Below are 19,358 nucleotides of genomic sequence, written 5' to 3' on the forward strand. Positions count from 1 at the left end.
AATACACCATTGCAGGCGCTTCTCTCTGTAACCGCAGCCATGGTCTCCGAGCTGACATCCTTGCTGCTGCATACATCTTCGAACTGTTCGTGAAGATGGTTGTTGTCTTGCATAGGTCCCCATCTGTTGACTCCGGGATCGTGACGTGGCTGCACAATCCGTTACAGCGATGCAGATAAGATGCCTGTCATTTCGACTGCTAGTGATACGAGGCCATTGGGATCCACCACGGCATTCCGTATTACACTCCTGAACCCACCGATTCCATATTCTGTTAATAGTCATTGGATCTCGACCAACGCTAGCAGCAATGTCGCCATACGATAAACCGCAATCGCGATCACCCTCAATCCGACCTTTGTCAAAGTCGGAAACGTGATGGTACGCATTTCTCCTCCTTACATGAGGCATCACAACAACGTTTCACCAGGCGACGCAGGTCAACTGCTGTTTGTTTGTGTATGAGAAATCGGTTGGAAACTTTCTTCAAGCCAGTACGTTGTAGGTGTCGCCACCGGCGCCAATCTTGTGTGAATGCTCTGAAAAGCTAATCATTTGCATATCACGGCATCTTCTTCCTGTCGGTTAAATTTCGCGTCTGGAGCACGTCATCTTCGTGGTGTAGCAATTTTAATGGCCAGTAGCGTAACAAATTGAAATTTTCTTTAGACTTGTGTGGAGGTTTCTGTCTGTCGCCAATCCCGAGAAAATTAATTTGATGTACCTCATTCATTTGCGATCGCGCGCACCAGCGATGAAGTCAGAATGAAGAAACCACATCGGTCCTCATATTTCATAAACGGTTTGAGATATCGAAACGAGATTTTGGTAAATTACAGCACGGAAAGAGAAGAGTATTTTGCATACAGTTATTACGCAAAACTTCGTTTCTACAATATTATTCCACTAACTACAGACTTTTTCGATGAACGAATGTAATTTACAAGGGCCATCCATAGCTAGTGAAAGAAGAAACGCTGAGGGTTTCGGAATAAAGTAAGTGCAGATATTAAACTTTATTTTTTGTACCGAGGACGCGCTTTTTCATAAGTTACTGACCTCACTTTCCCTCAGTTCCTCACTTAATGAAACAAATAAACCACTGTTTCTGAATTCTCTCGAAACTGTATCTGCACAACATGTTAGTGAGGTGACATTGTGCAAACTCGGCTCTGTTTTGGCAAAAGAAGCAACTGTTAACACGGCAACAAGAGTTAACAAGCCAGGGGAAAACAAAGTGCTGCTTTTGTTGCATTTTCAGCGGAGTTCTTTTCAGATACTAAAACGGTAGATCTGTTTGAATGGTCACCATGCAAGTACGGATGTCGAGAGGTTTCGCTTAATATTTACCGAAAATGTGAGTGTATGCTTCAGTTTAGAAAGGCAATTATCTTCCAGTGCTCGGCGTTTCCCCCTGCAGTGCGTGCCCACAACCCCCCTGCTACCACTCTGCTCGCATGTGCCCTGCCAGCTCCGCATCTAATGGCCATAGGCCACGTTGTACTGTGCGCACTTTACCGATCTAGATAGTTAAGTCAACGAATTACTTCTGCTTCCGTAGATGTATATACACTAAAGTTCACCTTGGCAGCACTCAGAAATCATTTAATAACGTTCGATATCATTTCATGTCCCTCAATTTTGAACTAGTGTCTTCAGCACAACCTACAGGTGGTGTGGAGTGGGGGAGGTCATTTTTTCACATATCTAAATTACCAATTTCACAGCTAACTTTCGTAGAATAAAACAGAACGAAAGTGAACAGGGGCTGGCCACATGGATAGTATTGTGTAACTGGCTGCAGAAAACATTCTAGACAGGCAAAGACAAATAGTGTCATGCTGACCATTGTTGCTCTTAGTAAAAAAAACCTACACAGTGAGTCTATAGATAGAACTAGCGCAGTAAAATGGGTAAGGCAAGAAGGAACCCGGAAGAGCCTTCACTAAGAAAAAAATAACAGAGAAACTGATTTCCCGAAATTTTGGAAATTTGTAGTAAGTTCTATGGGACCAAACTGCTGAGGTCATCGGTCCCTAGGCTTACACAGTACTTAACCGAACTTAAACTAACTTACGCTAAGTACAACACACAAACCCATAAAATTTTTGAGAACATAGTGATCTTAAAATTTTAATTTTAACACACACCCAAGGCGCCTTGACCGCACTGCTACCCCGCGCGGCTGATTTCCCGAATTTAGGCAGGAAGAATTGAAAGAATAAGCATGTGCAGCATAACGGTGCACGATTTGTGTTTTTCATTTATAATTACGTTCCTCTGCCAAGGAACGATGGAAGAATCAGTTAGCATTCCCCTCACTTACATGAAAGCATAGCTATAGTCTACACACCTGTGTTCACAACAATAGTCTTACGTATGGTTAAATGAAAGACTGATAATGCTAAGAGTACTACACAATTTTATATTCTGTAAATTGTGATGTCAAAGTTTTCCGGGTTGCGATTTCTCCACAAATGTGCGATTTTCGGAGCGATCGATCGTCCATGAGAGAGATCGCTGCGATCCTTCGCTCCCGCGCAGTCAACAGTTTATACCATACAAAAGCATAGACTATAGAATGTAGGTCCTATGCCATGTTTCCCATTATTATTTAGCGACTTACAGTATGAGTAATATGACTACTACAACAGTTGGATTACGCCTCGCAGTCACCTTGAAACAACATAACGTCAAAGCAGGCAGTAATGGAAATCGGCATGGCTCAAGAGAGTGGCTTTGTTTTCTGTCTTCAGCCTTCCACCATTTGGACCATAGGTCACTAATGTTTTCTCATAGCTGACAGGATAACTGACAAAATGACGAGCGCGGACCGCACCATTATTTTGTACTACATCTAGGTACAATAATTTAAAATGATAATGTTAAGTTTAAGGTACACAAGAGCCAGGAGGTCTCCTATTATTCAAAAAATAATATTTAAGATCTCCTTTTTCTTCTGAAAATAATATTTAAACAAATTGTATCACAATGTCCTGTTTTCCATACGTTTCATCATGCTTATTTAGAACCGTCGGCGGGTAGGATCAACTGATGTCACAGGCCGGGTCCGGCCTGTGGGTCGTAGTTTGGTGACACTTGATTTATACCAAATCACAAAAAATAAAGCTTGCGCTTGAATGCCTTGTTAGATCCTTTCTTGCTTTTTTCTAATAAAGAAGATGGTATTTTCTCGCCGTAAATTGAAAATTCTGTTCATTATACTCGCTTTTCTTGACCAACACTTTAGAAACCAACAGGGGCCTTGGAGCTGTACGAGCCACAGAGGGTAGCCACCAGTTCTCTGGGGTAAAAGCTTTCTTTTTCTCCTGTGCAGTTTGATTCTTGTGCTGTGACTCATGCCCAAATTCTGTTAAAAGAGGATGCCAATTTTAGTCTTGGCCCTGGCCCTAATTTTTGAGGACACCTATGTGGTGAACATAAACATTGCGTGGAACCACATACGCCATTGAACTCAATACAAGTTTTACTTTCTTAAGTGCTGCGAGCGATTTCTTAATGTATGCATACCTATTTGGATTCAAGCACCGCTCGGCTTTGAGATGAAAAGTATGTTCGAAGAACAGAATACATCATACGTTCCGTGTGCGATTATTGATGTTCGGAAATCATATCCAAGACAAAAACGGGCTTGAGTTTAATCTGCAACGAAAACTTCTGCAGCCACACAATAACTGCTCTGTCAAACGTAAATATATTTGAATGCTTCTGTTTCCAATTCTTCGCTATTTATGCATGATTTTCAATATAATTTGACTCGCGATTGTTTTGCCTTAAATATTTTGGGAGTGGCGACCTATAGTCACAACACTACTGCTACTGGAACTGGATGTAACTCTTGTGAAGTTCTTTGCAGCAGTACTCGTAGTTTCTATAGTCATTGCCAGATAGCGTTTATTCTCCCCGAATAAAAACACGTAAAAACTTGAATAACGCGAAGGTTGTAGTTTGTTTAAAAGCCGACAAGGTATTAGAAGATAGAGCTGAAGGTAAGAAAAACACCGGACCCTGGGCCATGTAAGTTATGTGAGTAATGTCCAAACAAATGAAGTTGTTCAGTATATGTGTATTTTTGCGGTGTTATTGTACTATATTAATTTTTATGTGTTTTAAGATCGAGGCCCACGTTGAGATTAAGCAAACATGGCGGATAGTGCCAGTGAGAGTGACTCAAGTTCCATCGATGGAGGTCCAATAATGATGCCACCGTCCCCCGTAACCCGGGAACAGTTACAAAAAAGAATAGAGTCGTTGCAGCAGCAGAACAGAGTGCTTAAAGTAGAATTGGAGACCTATAAATTAAGAGTGAAGGCGTTGCAAGAAGAGAACAGAGGACTGCGGCAAGCATCTGTGATAATCGTAAGTTTGGCGTTTTTGAATTAGTGTTTGATAGTCTGCGCTAGTACTATGAACGCAGCACATTACTGAAAATACATATTATTGGCGTAAAATGGTTATAAGTGATAATATTACGTCGTAACACCCCTGGCGTGCATCCATGTTCACAGCAAGCTAAAGCTGAACAAGAGGAAGAATTCATTAGTAACACGCTTTTGAAAAAGATTCAGGCCCTGAAGAAGGAGAAAGAGACTTTGGCGCATCATTATGAACAAGAAGAAGAGTGTCTTACGAATGACCTGTCAAGAAAGCTCAACCAGGTGAGGTTATAAACGTGTTTCGTGCTGAATGTATGGATTTTGTAGTTGCCTGTATCTAGCAGTTATGAAAAGAGCAACTATAATTTTGTGAGAATATTTCTGTACGTCAACCTACTTCATAAGTACGTACGCAACGAACTGTTTTAAGTTCGTCTTCTGTCAAGATATTGCACAGGATATTGCAGGGTTTGGTTATAATCAGTGCAGACCAAATGTTTTGTAGTGAGTTTTCATTTCATAAAACGCAATGGATTTCCAGGTAAGCATTTTATCATAAATTTTTAACTTTTATTGGGGTAGGCCTAATTAACTGTTAGCAGACACAGCTTATACTCCACGTCCTGGCTTTGTTTACTTGTGCAAATGTGCTTCATGACGGGGACACTAAAAATATTTTTCTTTCAAAATTTCCCCTTCTTTTGGTAAAGTGTTTTATTGCAGATATGAGAAATCCCATGTTGTGTACATAAACGTTAGTTGTTTACTAAAACACAGAACATCTGTTTCTAAGTACAACTAGTAATTACAGTAGCACTATGGTAATTCCCTTTCACATCCATGTTATGTTGTAGGGTATGCACAGTTCTGCATAAGCTGCTGGTTCAGCAACTTCTTGAAATTTTCACATTTCGAAGATTGTCATTCTCACTTCAGGTTTCTTGCTCTCTTGATATGTAGAACTGTTGCCTAGAAGTGTCATTTTCTCCTCACCAGCCGAATATATTTTAATGACTGACACAGTCAATATGAATTTACGTGTTTTGAAACACATACACAGCCCAAAAGAGTCATAATATTACTAAGTACAAACACGCGTTCACGTAGTTTTTGATATATATTTTTTCCTGAAACTTCCTTTTGCTCATCTCTAAATTGTAAAACCATTTTAATTGATTTGATTGATCTTGCTCTGCAGTACTATTCTGTTTTAAATTTTATTTGCTGCAGTGGCGGTGTGGTGCGTTGATGTCTGCAATGACTTTTGAATGCTGTTCATATTAACGCAAACATTTTGTTATAAAATGTTGCTTTATGATGATGATTAATTTACTGAGCTGAGAAGGGTACATACAAGAACCTGCCAATCGCAGAACAAGGATAGCATTAATTATTCACTTAATGGCCAGTTGTTGCCTACGTCAGCGCACTATGCCGCTGCTGCATCTCGTGCTGCCATAAGTAAAATTCTACCCCCTTCTGTATGGCAATAAAAGCTAGTGTCTCAGAAATGTTTTGATATCAGCTTTTTTATCTGTTTTGGTATCTTATATTTCCTCAGGATATGGATAATGTGTAATTTTTCAATTTATATCTTCATGAAATACACAAAACAATCGAAAGCTGTTTTAGAGACGTGTTTTATATGATTTCATTTTGACATGCGACTAATTAGCTGATAAGTAGTTTATATTATTTCATTTGCCATGGTTGTACTATGAACTGCACAAAACTGAGTAATTGTGCTACCTGGAAGTGTAATAACCACTTGAAATTGTTCTCATTATAAACCACCAAATCATATAACCTCTTTTCAAGGCACCACTCCGTTCCTGTGGTCTTCTAAGCCCTTTGCTGTGTCTGGCACAACTGAGTAATTTCCAGGAATTATTGCCTGCCGAATGTGCAGGCCCCTAGTAATGTGTATCGATTGTGCAACTCATTCATCCACATGACTCTTTGTGCATGAATTGTGGTGAATGATTAGTACATTGGCAGGGGAGCACAGCTTATGAGTTTGTTTGTGTATAGCAATAAGTGAATGTGTTGGAGTTTAAAGTGCCGTTAGTCTCATAATGAAATCTAATTCCTTGGTTATGTAGTGTGGGAAGTTGTTCGAAATTTTGTTGGGACCCGAATGAGGATAGCAAGAAGTGTATAGAATGTCATGAAGTCAGCTATGTGTAACTTTGGAAGAAAGATGCAGAAGCTTATTTGTGCACAGTATTACAAGAGAACATCAATAAGAAAGAACACATTGTTTAACAATTCAAAGTTATCCATTGAGAAGAAAATCATTTTAATTTCTTGTATTGTATGCTACAAGCAACAGCTTCTGAAGCACGATTGTCCATGAACACCGTGTGAGACTGCTGTGGCCTCTGCCAAGAAGTCTGTTGGTCATAGTATGAATGAGATTGTTCCAATCGGAGGACAAAACAGAGAGGACGGTCATTGTAAAAATGAAGTTTGAACATATTTTGGTATTTGGTGCCATTGAGAGATAGTCCTGCAAGTGCTTGGGGAAGAAAGCTCTAGTCTGTCTGATCAAGCACTTAATACACATCATAAAGTCTTGCATCAAACTGGCTCCCAGAACTCTTGAAGATAGCCATTGACTGTGAATATTGTATCTCAGACATAGTCCCTTTGACAGTTCAGTGATGTCACTAAAGCCGCCCAGAGATGTAAACAACCATGCATGAGCAGTGCCTATTAGATAGAGGGGGTTCGACAGCAGATCAGCTCTTCTCATTCCACCAGGATGGAGGTATACAGCTCATGTTGTCTTGTCATTCAACCATGCTTAAATGGTCAATACCATGGTTCGATTGCGCCTGCATTGTTACTTCGTCAGGAAGGGCTGTCAACAAGGGAAGTGCCCAGGTGTGTCTGAGCAAACCAAAGTGATGTTCAGACATGGAGGAGATACAGAGAGACAGGAACTGTCGATGGCATTTCTCACTCACTTAGCCCAGTGGCTACTACTGCAGTGGATGACCACTACCTACGGATTATGGCTTGAAGGAATCCTGACAGAAACGACACAAAGTGGAATAATGCTTTTCATGCAGCCACAGGACGTCGTGTTAGGACTCAAAATGTGCGCAATAGGCTACATGATTGCGACTTCACTCCTGATGTCCATGGCGAGGTCCATCTTTGCAACCATGAAACCATGCAGCATGGTACAGATGGGCCCAACAACATTCTGAATGAATCGCTGTGGATTGGCATCACATTCTCTTCACTGATGAGTGTCACATAGGCCTTCAACTGGACAATCGTCGGAGTCATGTTTGGATGCAGCCCAGTCAGCTGAACGTTTTATGTACACTGTCCAGTGAGTGCAGCAAGGTTGAGTTTCCTTCCTGTTTTGGGGTGGCATTATGTGGGTCCGCCGTACGCCACTGGTGGTCTGCCGTACGCCACTGGTGGTCTTGGACGGTGCCATAATAGCTGTACGGTATGTGAATGCCATCCTCCGACCAATAGTGCAACCATATTGGCGAGGCATTAGTTTTCATGGATGGCAATTTGCACCCCTGTTGTGCACATCTTGTGAATGGTTTCTTTCCTTCAGGATAATGACATCGCTCGACTAGAGTGGCCAGCATGTTCTCCAGACATGAACCCTATTGAACATGCCTGGGATAGATTGAAAAGGGCTGTTTATGGATGATGTGACCCACCAACCACTCTGAGAGTTTTATGCCGAATCGCCATTGAAGGGAGTGGGACAATGTGGACAAACAGTACCTTGATGAACGTGTGGATAGTATGCCAGGATGAATAGAGGCATGCATCAGTACAAGAGGTTGTGCTTCTAGGTATTAGAGGTACCTGTGTGTACAGCAATCTGGACCACCGTCTCTGAAGTCTCGCTGTATGGTGGTACAACATGCAATGTGTGGTTTTCATGTGCAATAAAAAGGGCAGAAATGATGTTTATGTTGATCTCTATTCCAATTTACTGTACAGGTTCTAGAACTCTCGGAAGCGATCTGATGCAAAACTTTTCTTGGTGTTTGTATATTAGTAGGCACAAAGGTGGTAACAGGTGGCTTGATGTCGTGAACACCTTAAAGTAGTGATTTCAACTTGCAATTGTGTATCATTCTGTTAAATTTATGTTGTTGGATGATCGAAACCTGTAAAATTGTATGTAAGAGGAGATGGACATCCAGGAGATAGGGATGGACTCTACCTCTTGCAATATTTACATTTCCACAATTTGAGGTTTCATTGAGAAATTGACCCTCCTGTTACTCAGTATTTCTGACTGACATAGCAAACAGTGTACCTGGGTTATGGGGAAAAAGGATTGCTGCTGTAAGGTTATACAACATGGGGAATAGTGCATGAAGATGATGCGGCTGACAGGTAAAGTAAGTAAAGTTACTACTTTAGTTTGTAATTAATTGTAACGTAGTAATTCATCTTTTGTGATTGCTTGATTGAACACTATAAACAGTATCCATAATTCGTGCCACCAAAATCGCTTTTTTGATGTATATCACTAGTTGCCTGTGCCTTTGATAGGTAATAATTCTTTGAAATTATCCAATTATAATATCATTGGCAACCCTCATAGTTTTTTATTCTGCCTGAACTTTACTTCTCTGTCCAAACTTTTTTTTTTTTTTTTTCTTTCTTTCTTTCCTTCCTTCCTTTACTGCTTGCTCAGTGTACAGATTGAATAACATCTGGGAGAGGCTACAATCTTGTATTACACTCTTTTGAAGTACTGCCTCTGTTTTGTGTTCTTTGACGCTTATAGCTGCAGTCTGGTTTCTGTACAACTGGTAAAGAACCTTTCGCTCTCTGCATTCTTTCCGTACTGTATTCGGAATGTCAGAGCGTATTCCATTCAACAGCAAAGATATAAGAGGGTCAGAACATTCAAAAATGGAGGGAATTAATTATTGGACTAACTGTGAATGCATCTTGTTGTTGTTGATATTATTGAGTTGATTGCGAGGGAATAGTTTGTAAACTTTGGTTTAGTGATTTGCAATTTGGAGAAAAGACTTGTAAATTGATAACTAAAATTAAGAGCTAAATTGATTTATGTGGTGTTATAGGAAATACCGATAAGTAAATTACTGATTGTTTGCTGAGCTCTGAAGAGGTCACATTGTGCATGTATTATTTATTTATTTATTTTTTCAAATGGTTGAATAGGGAAAACAAAGGATGGTAGTAGAAGACATGAAATTACAAGTGGAATTTATTTCTATTCTTTTTCAGTTACGGCAAGAGAAATGTCGACTGGAACAGACTCTGGAACAAGAGCAGGAATGTTTGGTTAATAAGCTTATGAGAAAAATTGAAAAATTGGAAGCAGAAACTCTTGCAAAACAAAGCAATTTGGAACAGCTAAGACGAGAAAAGGTTGAATTAGAGAATACCTTGGAGCAAGAACAAGAGGCACTGGTTAATAAACTGTGGAAGCGAATGGACAAGCTTGAAGCTGAAAAGAGGTTAGCGAACATGCTAATTTGTGCTAATAAGTATTGTTGACTATTCCTTATTTTTCTGCCATCCAGAGATGTTGATACATTGAATAAAATATAATATAAAATAGTTACTGAAGTACTATTTGGCCGTTATAAGTTGACAGATCACTTGGTGGCTGTCGGAGAACAGAAATAGATGTGTGTTGTCCCCCCGCATTAGGACTACTTGAGGGGGTTAGGACCATTGAGGGGAAGTCCGTCTCTTTGTCACATCGCTAATTCCATTACCCATGTGTTGTGCTTATATAAAAGCAAATGTGGTACTCACCACAGAAATGCACTTTGTCCACAAAAATGTATGCCACACCATAGGGAAGTCATTCTCAGTGCAAGCAGGTGCAGTCTGAAGTAAAGTAATGATTCGAAATAGCCTGACTTTGATACCTTTCTGTCCCAGTTGTCGTTGAAAGATGGGATTTTGTCTTATGGGGGAAAGGCTGTGGTTAGATCAGATTGCACGCACATACTAGTTACTGTTACCCAAACTTCTGATGTTTTTCTGTTGTTTTTGGGTAAGGTCAGCACAATAAAGTTATTGCGGGGGAAAAGGGTGACACCAATAACTCTCCATTAAGTGAAAATGCTGGTGCCAAACAGATTTTAAAATATGTTCTACAGTTATACTCCCTATGGTGCAGTGATCTCTTTTCTGATAGGCAATTAACACCCGTCGATTACCCCACCCCCAATTTTTTAAATTTTTTTTTTTTTTTTTTTTTTTTTTTTTTAAATTTGTGAGAATAAATGATTCAAGGTGATCCATAGGTTCTGTTATTTCACTTATTTAGAAGTGACTTTATTGTTGAAATGTGTAATGTCATTCAGTATGCTCATTTTTGTTTCTGCCTTTGGTTAATGACGAGTATAATCAATAATTTATTTTAACCAGAACATAAATATAGCTCAGATAGTCATTAGAAAAGTGCTTGAAATGCAAATCTGTGAACCAATCTAATCGAGGAAGGACTGTAACTAGTTGACATACAGTGGAATGTACAGGTTGGAATATGAGCAATTAGGAAAAGCACAGATTGATACTCTCTGTAAAAATGAGATGTTGGGTTGCAGAATGGTTCATCATAAAGACTAAGGATCCAGAAGGCCTGGGTTCTGAAGCAGCCATTGAAATAAAGCATTTTATGTTCAGCTGGATGTTGTGTAACAGTGTGGCCCACTTCTCTCTTTGCCACAGTTTGTCGTTGGCCATTCAGCCTGGTGGACATGTGGTCGGTAGTCATACCAATATGAAAAGCAGAGAAATGATTGTACCAAAACTGACACCAAAACTGACACACAACATGGCTGCTTTCGTAGGTAACCCAGCTCGGATAGGATAGGCCTGTGGATTGGAACAGGGATATGATCCCTATGGCAAAAGGTTAAGATTCGGAGTGCCATGGTGATGGACTAAGATGTTTTGGATATTGGATGGGCAATGAGACACCAGTTTAGGATGGTTGGGAAGGTTCTTAGGTAGGATGTACCTTGTATCAGGACGTAATAGTTAAAGCCCTGACGAAGGATGTGTTTAAGGTGCTCCTGTCTGGGGTGTTATTAGGTGTTTGGGGGGGGGGGGGGCACTCCTTTGTAGATGGTTCGTGAGGGCGGTGGGAGGAAATATATATTGGGGGGGGGGGGGGGTGTGGAGCTATGGCACAGGAAATCTGTTTGTGGACTAGTTCTGGCGGGATAGTGTCTGTATATGAAGGCATTTGTGAGAGCTTAAGTATGCTGGGCAAGGGAGCTGCAGGCACCGCAGGTATGCCATTCCTGAGTGGCTATGTGGTGTGCATGGGATTTTTTGATGTGGAAGAGGTGGCAGCTGTCTAAATGTAGATGCTGATGGTTGTTGCCGGGTTTAACAGGGCCAGGGTGTGGATGGAGCCCTTGCAGAGAAGGTAGTCAATGTCTAGGAAGGTGGCACACTGGGCTGAAGTAGGTGGGAGAGAAGGTGTTAAGGTTATGAAAGAATGGGGATAGGGTATCCCGGCTCTTGAGTCCAGATTATGAAGATGTCAATAATAAATGTGAACCAGGTCAGGGTTTAGGTGGCTTAGGAAGGTTTCTCCTAGTCGGCCTGTAAACAGGTTGGCATTGAGCGTTACCATATGGGTGAAAGTGGCGGATTTGTTTGTATACCTTTCCTTCGAAGGTAGGATTGTTGGTCCCGCTGGTTTCATTTAAGGGGACCACACCCTGCCCATCTACCCCATGTTAATTTAGACAAGTATTTGGTCCATTTCTGAAAAAAAAAACTATTGGACGCAGGACCTTAATATTTTTACTGTATGTTACATGATGCTAATAGTCAACTCTACTAAAATCTACTTCATCCATTTAATAGTTTTTAAGAAATACTTTTTTAAATTTATTAACAAAAAATCATAAGTGTTTTTGTGCAGAAAATATATTTTTGTGAACTTCCTAATGGGGAAATATTAATGAATGTAGTACCAGAGGTAGCTTTTTATGTTATGCGGAATCACTGAAAATATCATTCATTTATCTATGATAGTTTCTTATATAATGGGGAAAATGTACTGAAAATTTTAGTTTGCGAGAAATTGACTTTAAAGAAAAAACTTTTGAAATTTGTTACTTAGAGTTAGTTAAAACTGTCCTGCTTTGGCCTCTAGCAGGTCTTCCAGCTTCTTGTTCACCTTCCTGGATGATTGTCTTGCTTTCTTGGCCATATTTGATGCAGACCTGTCTGCATCGGCTGTCCTCATTTTATCACAGTGTTGTAACCCAGTGATCATATTTTCCCAGGATTAATTCCTAGCTTTTTCAATACCCCACACTTTACAATATTACCACAATTGAATGTAATAATAGCATCATGAACTCTTAGCTTCATTGTATGCATGCTTACAAATACAGTTTTAGGAAGACGATTCCAAATTATGCTGTTGAAAGAGTCATTTGGGTTCTGTGTCTGTCCATGCAGACATTTCCTTAGAAGGTCAAGATGAGCCAAGTCCCTGAAATTAGGTTTAATTGTTGTAATAACAGCAGCTGGAAGAGAATGCTGGTGAGAATAAGATTCTCCAGTTGCCTGAGCTCTCTTGTTTTTGCCCCACGAATTATCTCCTGATGGGCACAATCCATGACATTGCTTATCATCAGTTGAGGACTTATGGAGGAATATGCCCCAAACATCTCTCTTTATTGCCTCCAGATTTTCTTTATTTCTCCTAATTGTCTGTCTATAGTATACCTGCAAGCTCTCTTTTTATTTTAGTTAACCGACCCTGACCAGTCAACAATTTTCCATTTTCTAATTTTTTTCCTCTCATATCAGCAGTTACTTTTCTCAGCCTTGTTCCCAAATGTTATTGAACATGGCCTACACATTCTATTTTGCTAATAATGGCATCTCCATATGGCTTATAGTTAACCACATTGTTGTATACCAAATATTTGGTGTACCATACGTGTCCGTTTCTACAGAGCGATGAAATATTTGTTGTGCTCCCTGAACTTCCGTACCATCATTTGTTCCTTGAAAATTATCCACACGGTTGTGTTTTTCATGTTCATTGACTTTACAACATTTGCAATATTTAGACATTATCTCCACATAGAACACTTTACCGGTGTCTACACTCTTGGCAGTCACTACTCCATTCAGAGAAGTATGTCCTCTTTTCTGCCAACTTCCATCAAGTGCAACTGCAGTATCTGAATTTCCATCATTTTCTTCACTGTTTCCCTAGCACCCAGTTCCATGCTTTTCTCACTGACCTCACATACAGCTTTCTCTAATATTGCAGTCAGGTTTTCAAATTTATGTGGTGGTTGATGTAAGTTCATCACTGAACAAAATGTTCTCCCTGCATCCATGCTCTTGCCAATGGATCGTAATGCACAAACTAATCTAGTATTGATTTCATAAGGGCCACTTGCATTTGGTTGTGAAGAACTCGTAAATAAAATCACAGCTGAGCATTTCGTGCAAATTAAACCCAAAGCAATTGCCAGGCCTTTTCTCCCACTGGCACTCTCACAAATTTTCACTCTCTGTTACTCACCACACTGTCTACATTGTACAAATTTAGAAATTACATCTGATAATATTCTCAAATTTTTAATTATGTTACTGCACCCCCCTTGTCACTTACAGTAAATCTGTTGTAACGCTCTTGAAATGGTGAGAGCTTCTTTGATGATGCGCTTGTTGAAGAATTACAATTAGAAACATCATTGCCAGGCGACATAACCTCGTGTACAGAAAACTTTCTAAACTTGTTTCCTCTAAATTGTCGTTTCTTGAAAGTGCCTTTACATTTTGTCATCTTCAATAAACACAACAAACACACGTAAACTAGCACTGCAAACATAAGTATAATAACTACTCGCAATCACACTTTAACAAAACTAACTGCGTGTTTGAAAGTGTGTTGTTTACAAACAGCAGAAACAAAAGGATACTGACCGTTGCATTCCAAGGATAGCCAACACACACTAGACCAAAACAAATCCCCAACGTTCAGTGTAGGGGATTATAAAGATCTGAAACATATGCAGAAAAGTGGGTGTGGCATTTAAACACGTGGTAGGAAAATGATCTTTAAATGCTCGGAAAAAAAAATCAGCAAAATCCTTTTCAGAGTAAAACCTTAATCTATCGAAATATGATGACCGAAAATCAGATTTTTTTCCCAACCTGAACCACAGTGTCATTCCCTTAAGTTCGCCTGGCCTGAGTGCCCATAAATAGCAGCTGCGTGTGCGTGCACCCCCCTTTTCTGATGAAGGGTTGGGCCATAGGTTGATGGGCAACAGTCCTTTTGTTGTGCCTGTCTGCACATCAACATGTCATCTTTATGATGATTAGCACTCTATCCTTTCCATATTAGTTGACATACAGTGCAAGGGTTATTGAGGAAGTGTCATTGTTCTCAATTGGAGAATAATTGTTAAATTGTGTGCTTCATTAATTTCCAGAAAATGAATGTGAATATTGAGGTTTTGAAACTGTTTCAAGAAATGTGTATTTGTAAGTGTTTGCTGTGCAGGATGTTGCAGATAAAACTGGACCAGCCAGTATCAGATCCTGCATCACCTCGAGAAATAAGCAACGGTGATCCAGCTGCAAATCTGAGCACCCATATACAAACTCTACGTAGTGAAGTGGCAAGACTGCGGAATCAGCTGGCCATAGCACAGCAGGAGAGTGAGTACACTATGCTTAATTTATTTATAATATTTATGTATGTGGCTACTTGGAGTTTTGATAAAGAAGTTAAGAGCTGTATGAGACATAAGCTGTGTAGTTGGAGCAGTGAGGTGCTGGAGAGCATCCTGATGGAGTTCAAAGTAAATACATGATAAAAATGGGGATACATGGGTATAGGGAGCAGATAGTGGAAGCCCCAACTATGCTGCTGCCCTAGAACATTCTCTTGACAAGTACTACCTTATGTCACTTGAGTATAAAAAAAAGTGTGTGCAGTGAATTTCACTTCTAGAGAAGACCTTCCTTTGCAGCCTTTCCCACGTATTAAAGGTTTCAGTCGTGGGTCAGTGCCTCCTGAACCCTCATGTTGTGATGTCTGGGATGTAGCCCATGTGGCGATTGACCTCCTTCTCCATACTCCTTCTTTGATAGATTTTTAAGCAATTTAAGTGAACTTCTTGAGTAATTGATACAAGATTAGCATGTTGAGTAGGAATTGTAATACTACTTTGCCTACCGTTTTCATTGTCGAGCTAATGGTGTAGTTAAAATTTTGTTTGGCTTGTGTATATTGTGATCTTATTGTGGAGTGATTGAAATGGATTCTTTTTACTCAGAGGAAAACAGACTGATAAATATTCATTTAACAATGTTCCGTTTTCACATACACAAAAAAACTGTGCTTGTCAGTGGGAGTTTCGTCGTGTTAAAAGGTTGTTGCACGAGGCATCTTGGAAAGCTGTAAGTTATGTGCACATTAGTAGTTGCTGCTCATTGACTGTCATCATCATCTGAAATTACATTCTCCAGTAATACAATTGTTCCCCTGGAGAATAACCTTTCAAAATAGATCATTTTGGAAGTTACAAAAATGATGTCCATGATGATGGAGATGTTCATGTCTTCATTGATAGAACATACCATTTCCGTGATTCACTGAATTTCTTCCTTCATGTCTTCCATAAGTCGTCAGTCTGATAGTTTTTTTAATCATTAGTTTGTCTCTGTCAGTTGTCCATTGATATTAATATTGGCAATGATTCCAAACACTTTAATTTTTTGTCTTTATAGTCTTAAATTTTTTACAGACACCGAAAAAATGCAGCGGTATGTAAATGAAGAAAAGAGCATCCGTGAGGAGAACCTAAGACTACAGCGGAAGCTGCAGTTGGAAGTGGAGAGGAGAGAAGCGTTATGTCGGCATCTTTCAGAATCGGAGAGCAGGTATAGCAAATCCTATTTCCAGTTTTTCTATAATTCATAGTTTTTGTAATGTTCGTGGTCTTTCCTTCTGTTTCTGGGAGATTAGACATTATTCCTGTGTGAGAAACAGTTGTTCAGAATGAACCTCCTGAATTTACAGTATTTGCTTTGGTATACAGCATCTACAGTTTTGAAATATTTCTGCTGTGGTTCTAGTTGGCGGTTCAGTTCTGTGTTTTCTGACTTCTTCCACAAGACAAGGAATACTTATTATTTGGACACTAACTTGGACATGAACTCTTGTTCTTTAGCAGTTAAATTGAGGACTAGGTAGTTACTGCACTGAGATGTTTAGCAGCACAGTGACATAAAAAAATATACATGTGACTCCAATTCATAGTGACATGGATATGTTTTTCACTCAGTACGAAGGTATCCATAAAACTTCAGCATACGTCTTGTAACGTTCTATAGACGCAGTATCAGAAGTAACACCAACCAAGTTTTCTTCTGCTTCCACATGAAAGGGTTCACAATAACTGAATGAAGTATAGAATGGTACAAAGTATCTTACTATAGAACATACCAATATACAGTCTCATACATGAGCATACTTACTTATAAGTAAGTAAACATAAGATAGACTGAAGGCACAGCGTGCCGGGCTTATGTTGGGTCACTCCATACGGTACAGCTCTTGCTGTACCATCTGTCCAGGTTGCAAGATGACTTCTCTAGCCTGACCGTGGAGGCACTTGTACTGTGCACTGTTTGATTTTGTGACTTTGCATTATAGGGTTGCAACACTCCTGTGGAGATGTTCATGTCTTCATTGGTAGGCAATGACAGCTGTAGCAGGTAAGGTGCTGGGACAGGAGAATACGATCTGAAATGGCATGGGCATGGACATGTGCGGCACCCACTCCTCTGCGAGAGGCCTTAAGGGAGCACAGATGATGGTGCTGTATGCATGTGCACATCTGGGTGGGCACTAAGTGATAGAGGCGAGGCAGCAGAGATGGCGTGGCAGTGTCAGGGTCTGCAGACAAGGAGGCAGCCCGCCACTAGCTACTCGGCACCCGATGGTGATGGCATCCAATGTGAAGAGCGCGCAGGAACCGGAGGAGACGTGGATCTCACTGCAGGGGCTGGCACAGATGGTCAAGGTGGCCACAGGGGCAGAGGGCCAAAAGGAATTAAAGGACAGACCTGCAAAACTGTCATGAATACACTCTCAGGGGCACTGTGAGGGGGGGGGGGGGTGTCGTGAGGAAGAGAGGCCCATGACGATGTTTGATTGGTATTGGTGGCGCACTGTGAGCAGGCTATCGCAATGCTCACACTAAGCCAGAATGGGTGTCGGCAGGCCAACTATTTTGTACGAGAAACACTCCAGTGGTCCAGGTGGAGAAAGTGTGTGATGTCCCACCCCAGTATGGATGGGATCACAACCCTGGGTGTTGACTCGTCAGTAGCCAACACTAACACACCATCAAGAATGGAGAGGCAGTGGCAGAGTGCATAATAATTACACAAAGAGTCTGACACTTGGTCTCGTGGTTTACCTGGCTTGGCTAGCTGTGGTCTACAAATTGAACAGTGTGACATAAGACAGGATCAGCTGTGATAGCCACCGAAATCCGAGAAATGCTAATGAGAAAACCACGGCTTTGGTGCCGTAATTGGAAATGCAGCTCTTCATCCTAATCAGATGTTGGATCAGTGTCAGTTGGCAGTCTAGTAAAAGCATCTGCATTAGTATGCTGCACTGTGGGTCTGAAATGAATCTAATAGTTACAGCATGGCAAAAACACAGGCAAGCATTGCAGACAATGGACTGTTTCGTCCAGTAAGGACTCTGAAGGAATGAAAAGAGAAACCGAAGGTTTATGTGCAGCCTTACTCCGCAATGCACTGCAAATCACATGGCAGAAGGTACTTCTCATTGTAACTGTTATTAGGGTATCTTCCTGTTCCATTCACGTATGGAATGTGGGAAGAATGATTGTTTGAATGCCTCTGTGTTTGTGCTCTAATTAAACTGGTCTTGTCCTTATGATCCCTATGTGAGTGGACATCTTTGGGATAGTTTACATCTCTCTTAAAGAGTCTGCCAGTTCAGTTTCTTCAGCATCTCTGTAACACTCTCCCAGGGGGCAAACATGTGACTGTTTGTGTTGCCGTTGTATGTATGTGATCAATATCCCTTGTTAGTCCTATTTGGTATGGGTCCCACATACTTAAGGAATATTCTAGATTGAGTTGCATGAGTGATACGTCAACACTGTCCTTTATAAACTGTTTGCACTTCCCCCATGTTCCACCAGTAAACTGAAGAAACCGGCTTTAACCACATTTGAGCCTATGTGGTCATTCCACTTCATAACCTTAAGAGATGCCCAATTCCATCAGTGACTCATTGACATTAGTCATAGGACACTATGGTGGTCTCTCTCTCTCTCTCTCTCTCTCTCTCTCTCTCTCTCTCTCTCTCTCTCTCTCTCTCTCTCTCTGTGTGTGTGTGTGTGTGTGTGTGTGTGTGTGTGTGTGTGTGTGTGTGTGTGTGAAGTGCAAAGTTTTACATTTCTAAACATTAAAGCAATTTGCTAGTCTTTGCATCACTTTGAAATCTCACAGAGATCTGACTGACTATTTATGCAGCCTTTTTCAGTCTGCATCATCTGCAAAAAGTTTGAGGTTATTATTAATATTGTCCCCGAGATCATTATTATACAACACATATTTCCCTGGGGTACACCCGAAGTCACTTCATCTGGCGATGACTCTCCATCCAAGATAAATTGCTGTGTCCTCCCTATGAAAATGTCCTCAGTCCAGTCTCAAATTTCACTTGATACCCTATATGATCGAACTTTTGATAAAGGTGCAGTACTGATCAAATGCTTTGTAGAAATCAAGAAACACTGCATCTACCTGACTGTCTTGATCAAAAACTTTCAGTATATCACGTGAGAAAAGGGCGATTTCGACCTGGTTTCACATGATCAGTGTTCTCGAAGTGGTCATTGTATTAAAGATACTGCATTGTGCTTGAGTTTG

General features: G+C 40.5%; 1 protein-coding gene across 3 annotated transcripts in view; it reads left to right on the forward strand.

Annotated features, from left to right (window-relative positions):
• The first annotated feature begins 2,887 nt into the window (after positions 1-2,887).
• LOC126285318 (coiled-coil domain-containing protein 6) overlaps positions 2,888-19,358 on the forward strand; it is a 77,302-nt gene continuing 60,831 nt past the window's right edge. Inside the window, exons 1-6 of one of the 3 annotated variants that reach the window (XM_049984617.1) lie at positions 2,888-4,010; positions 4,136-4,380; positions 4,530-4,679; positions 9,648-9,880; positions 14,935-15,092; positions 16,184-16,319. In XM_049984617.1, the coding sequence (XP_049840574.1) occupies positions 4,165-4,380; positions 4,530-4,679; positions 9,648-9,880; positions 14,935-15,092; positions 16,184-16,319 (893 nt within the window). In that variant the 5' untranslated portion in view covers positions 2,888-4,010; positions 4,136-4,164. Of the gene's footprint in view, positions 4,048-4,135; positions 4,381-4,529; positions 4,680-9,647; positions 9,881-14,934; positions 15,093-16,183; positions 16,320-19,358 lie in introns of all 3 variants that reach the window. The other 2 variants (XM_049984618.1, XM_049984619.1) reach the window with 2 other exon arrangements.

This window comes from Schistocerca gregaria, chromosome 8, assembly GCF_023897955.1.
Source record: "Schistocerca gregaria isolate iqSchGreg1 chromosome 8, iqSchGreg1.2, whole genome shotgun sequence".
In the NCBI taxonomy this organism is placed as follows: domain Eukaryota; kingdom Metazoa; phylum Arthropoda; class Insecta; order Orthoptera; family Acrididae; genus Schistocerca; species Schistocerca gregaria.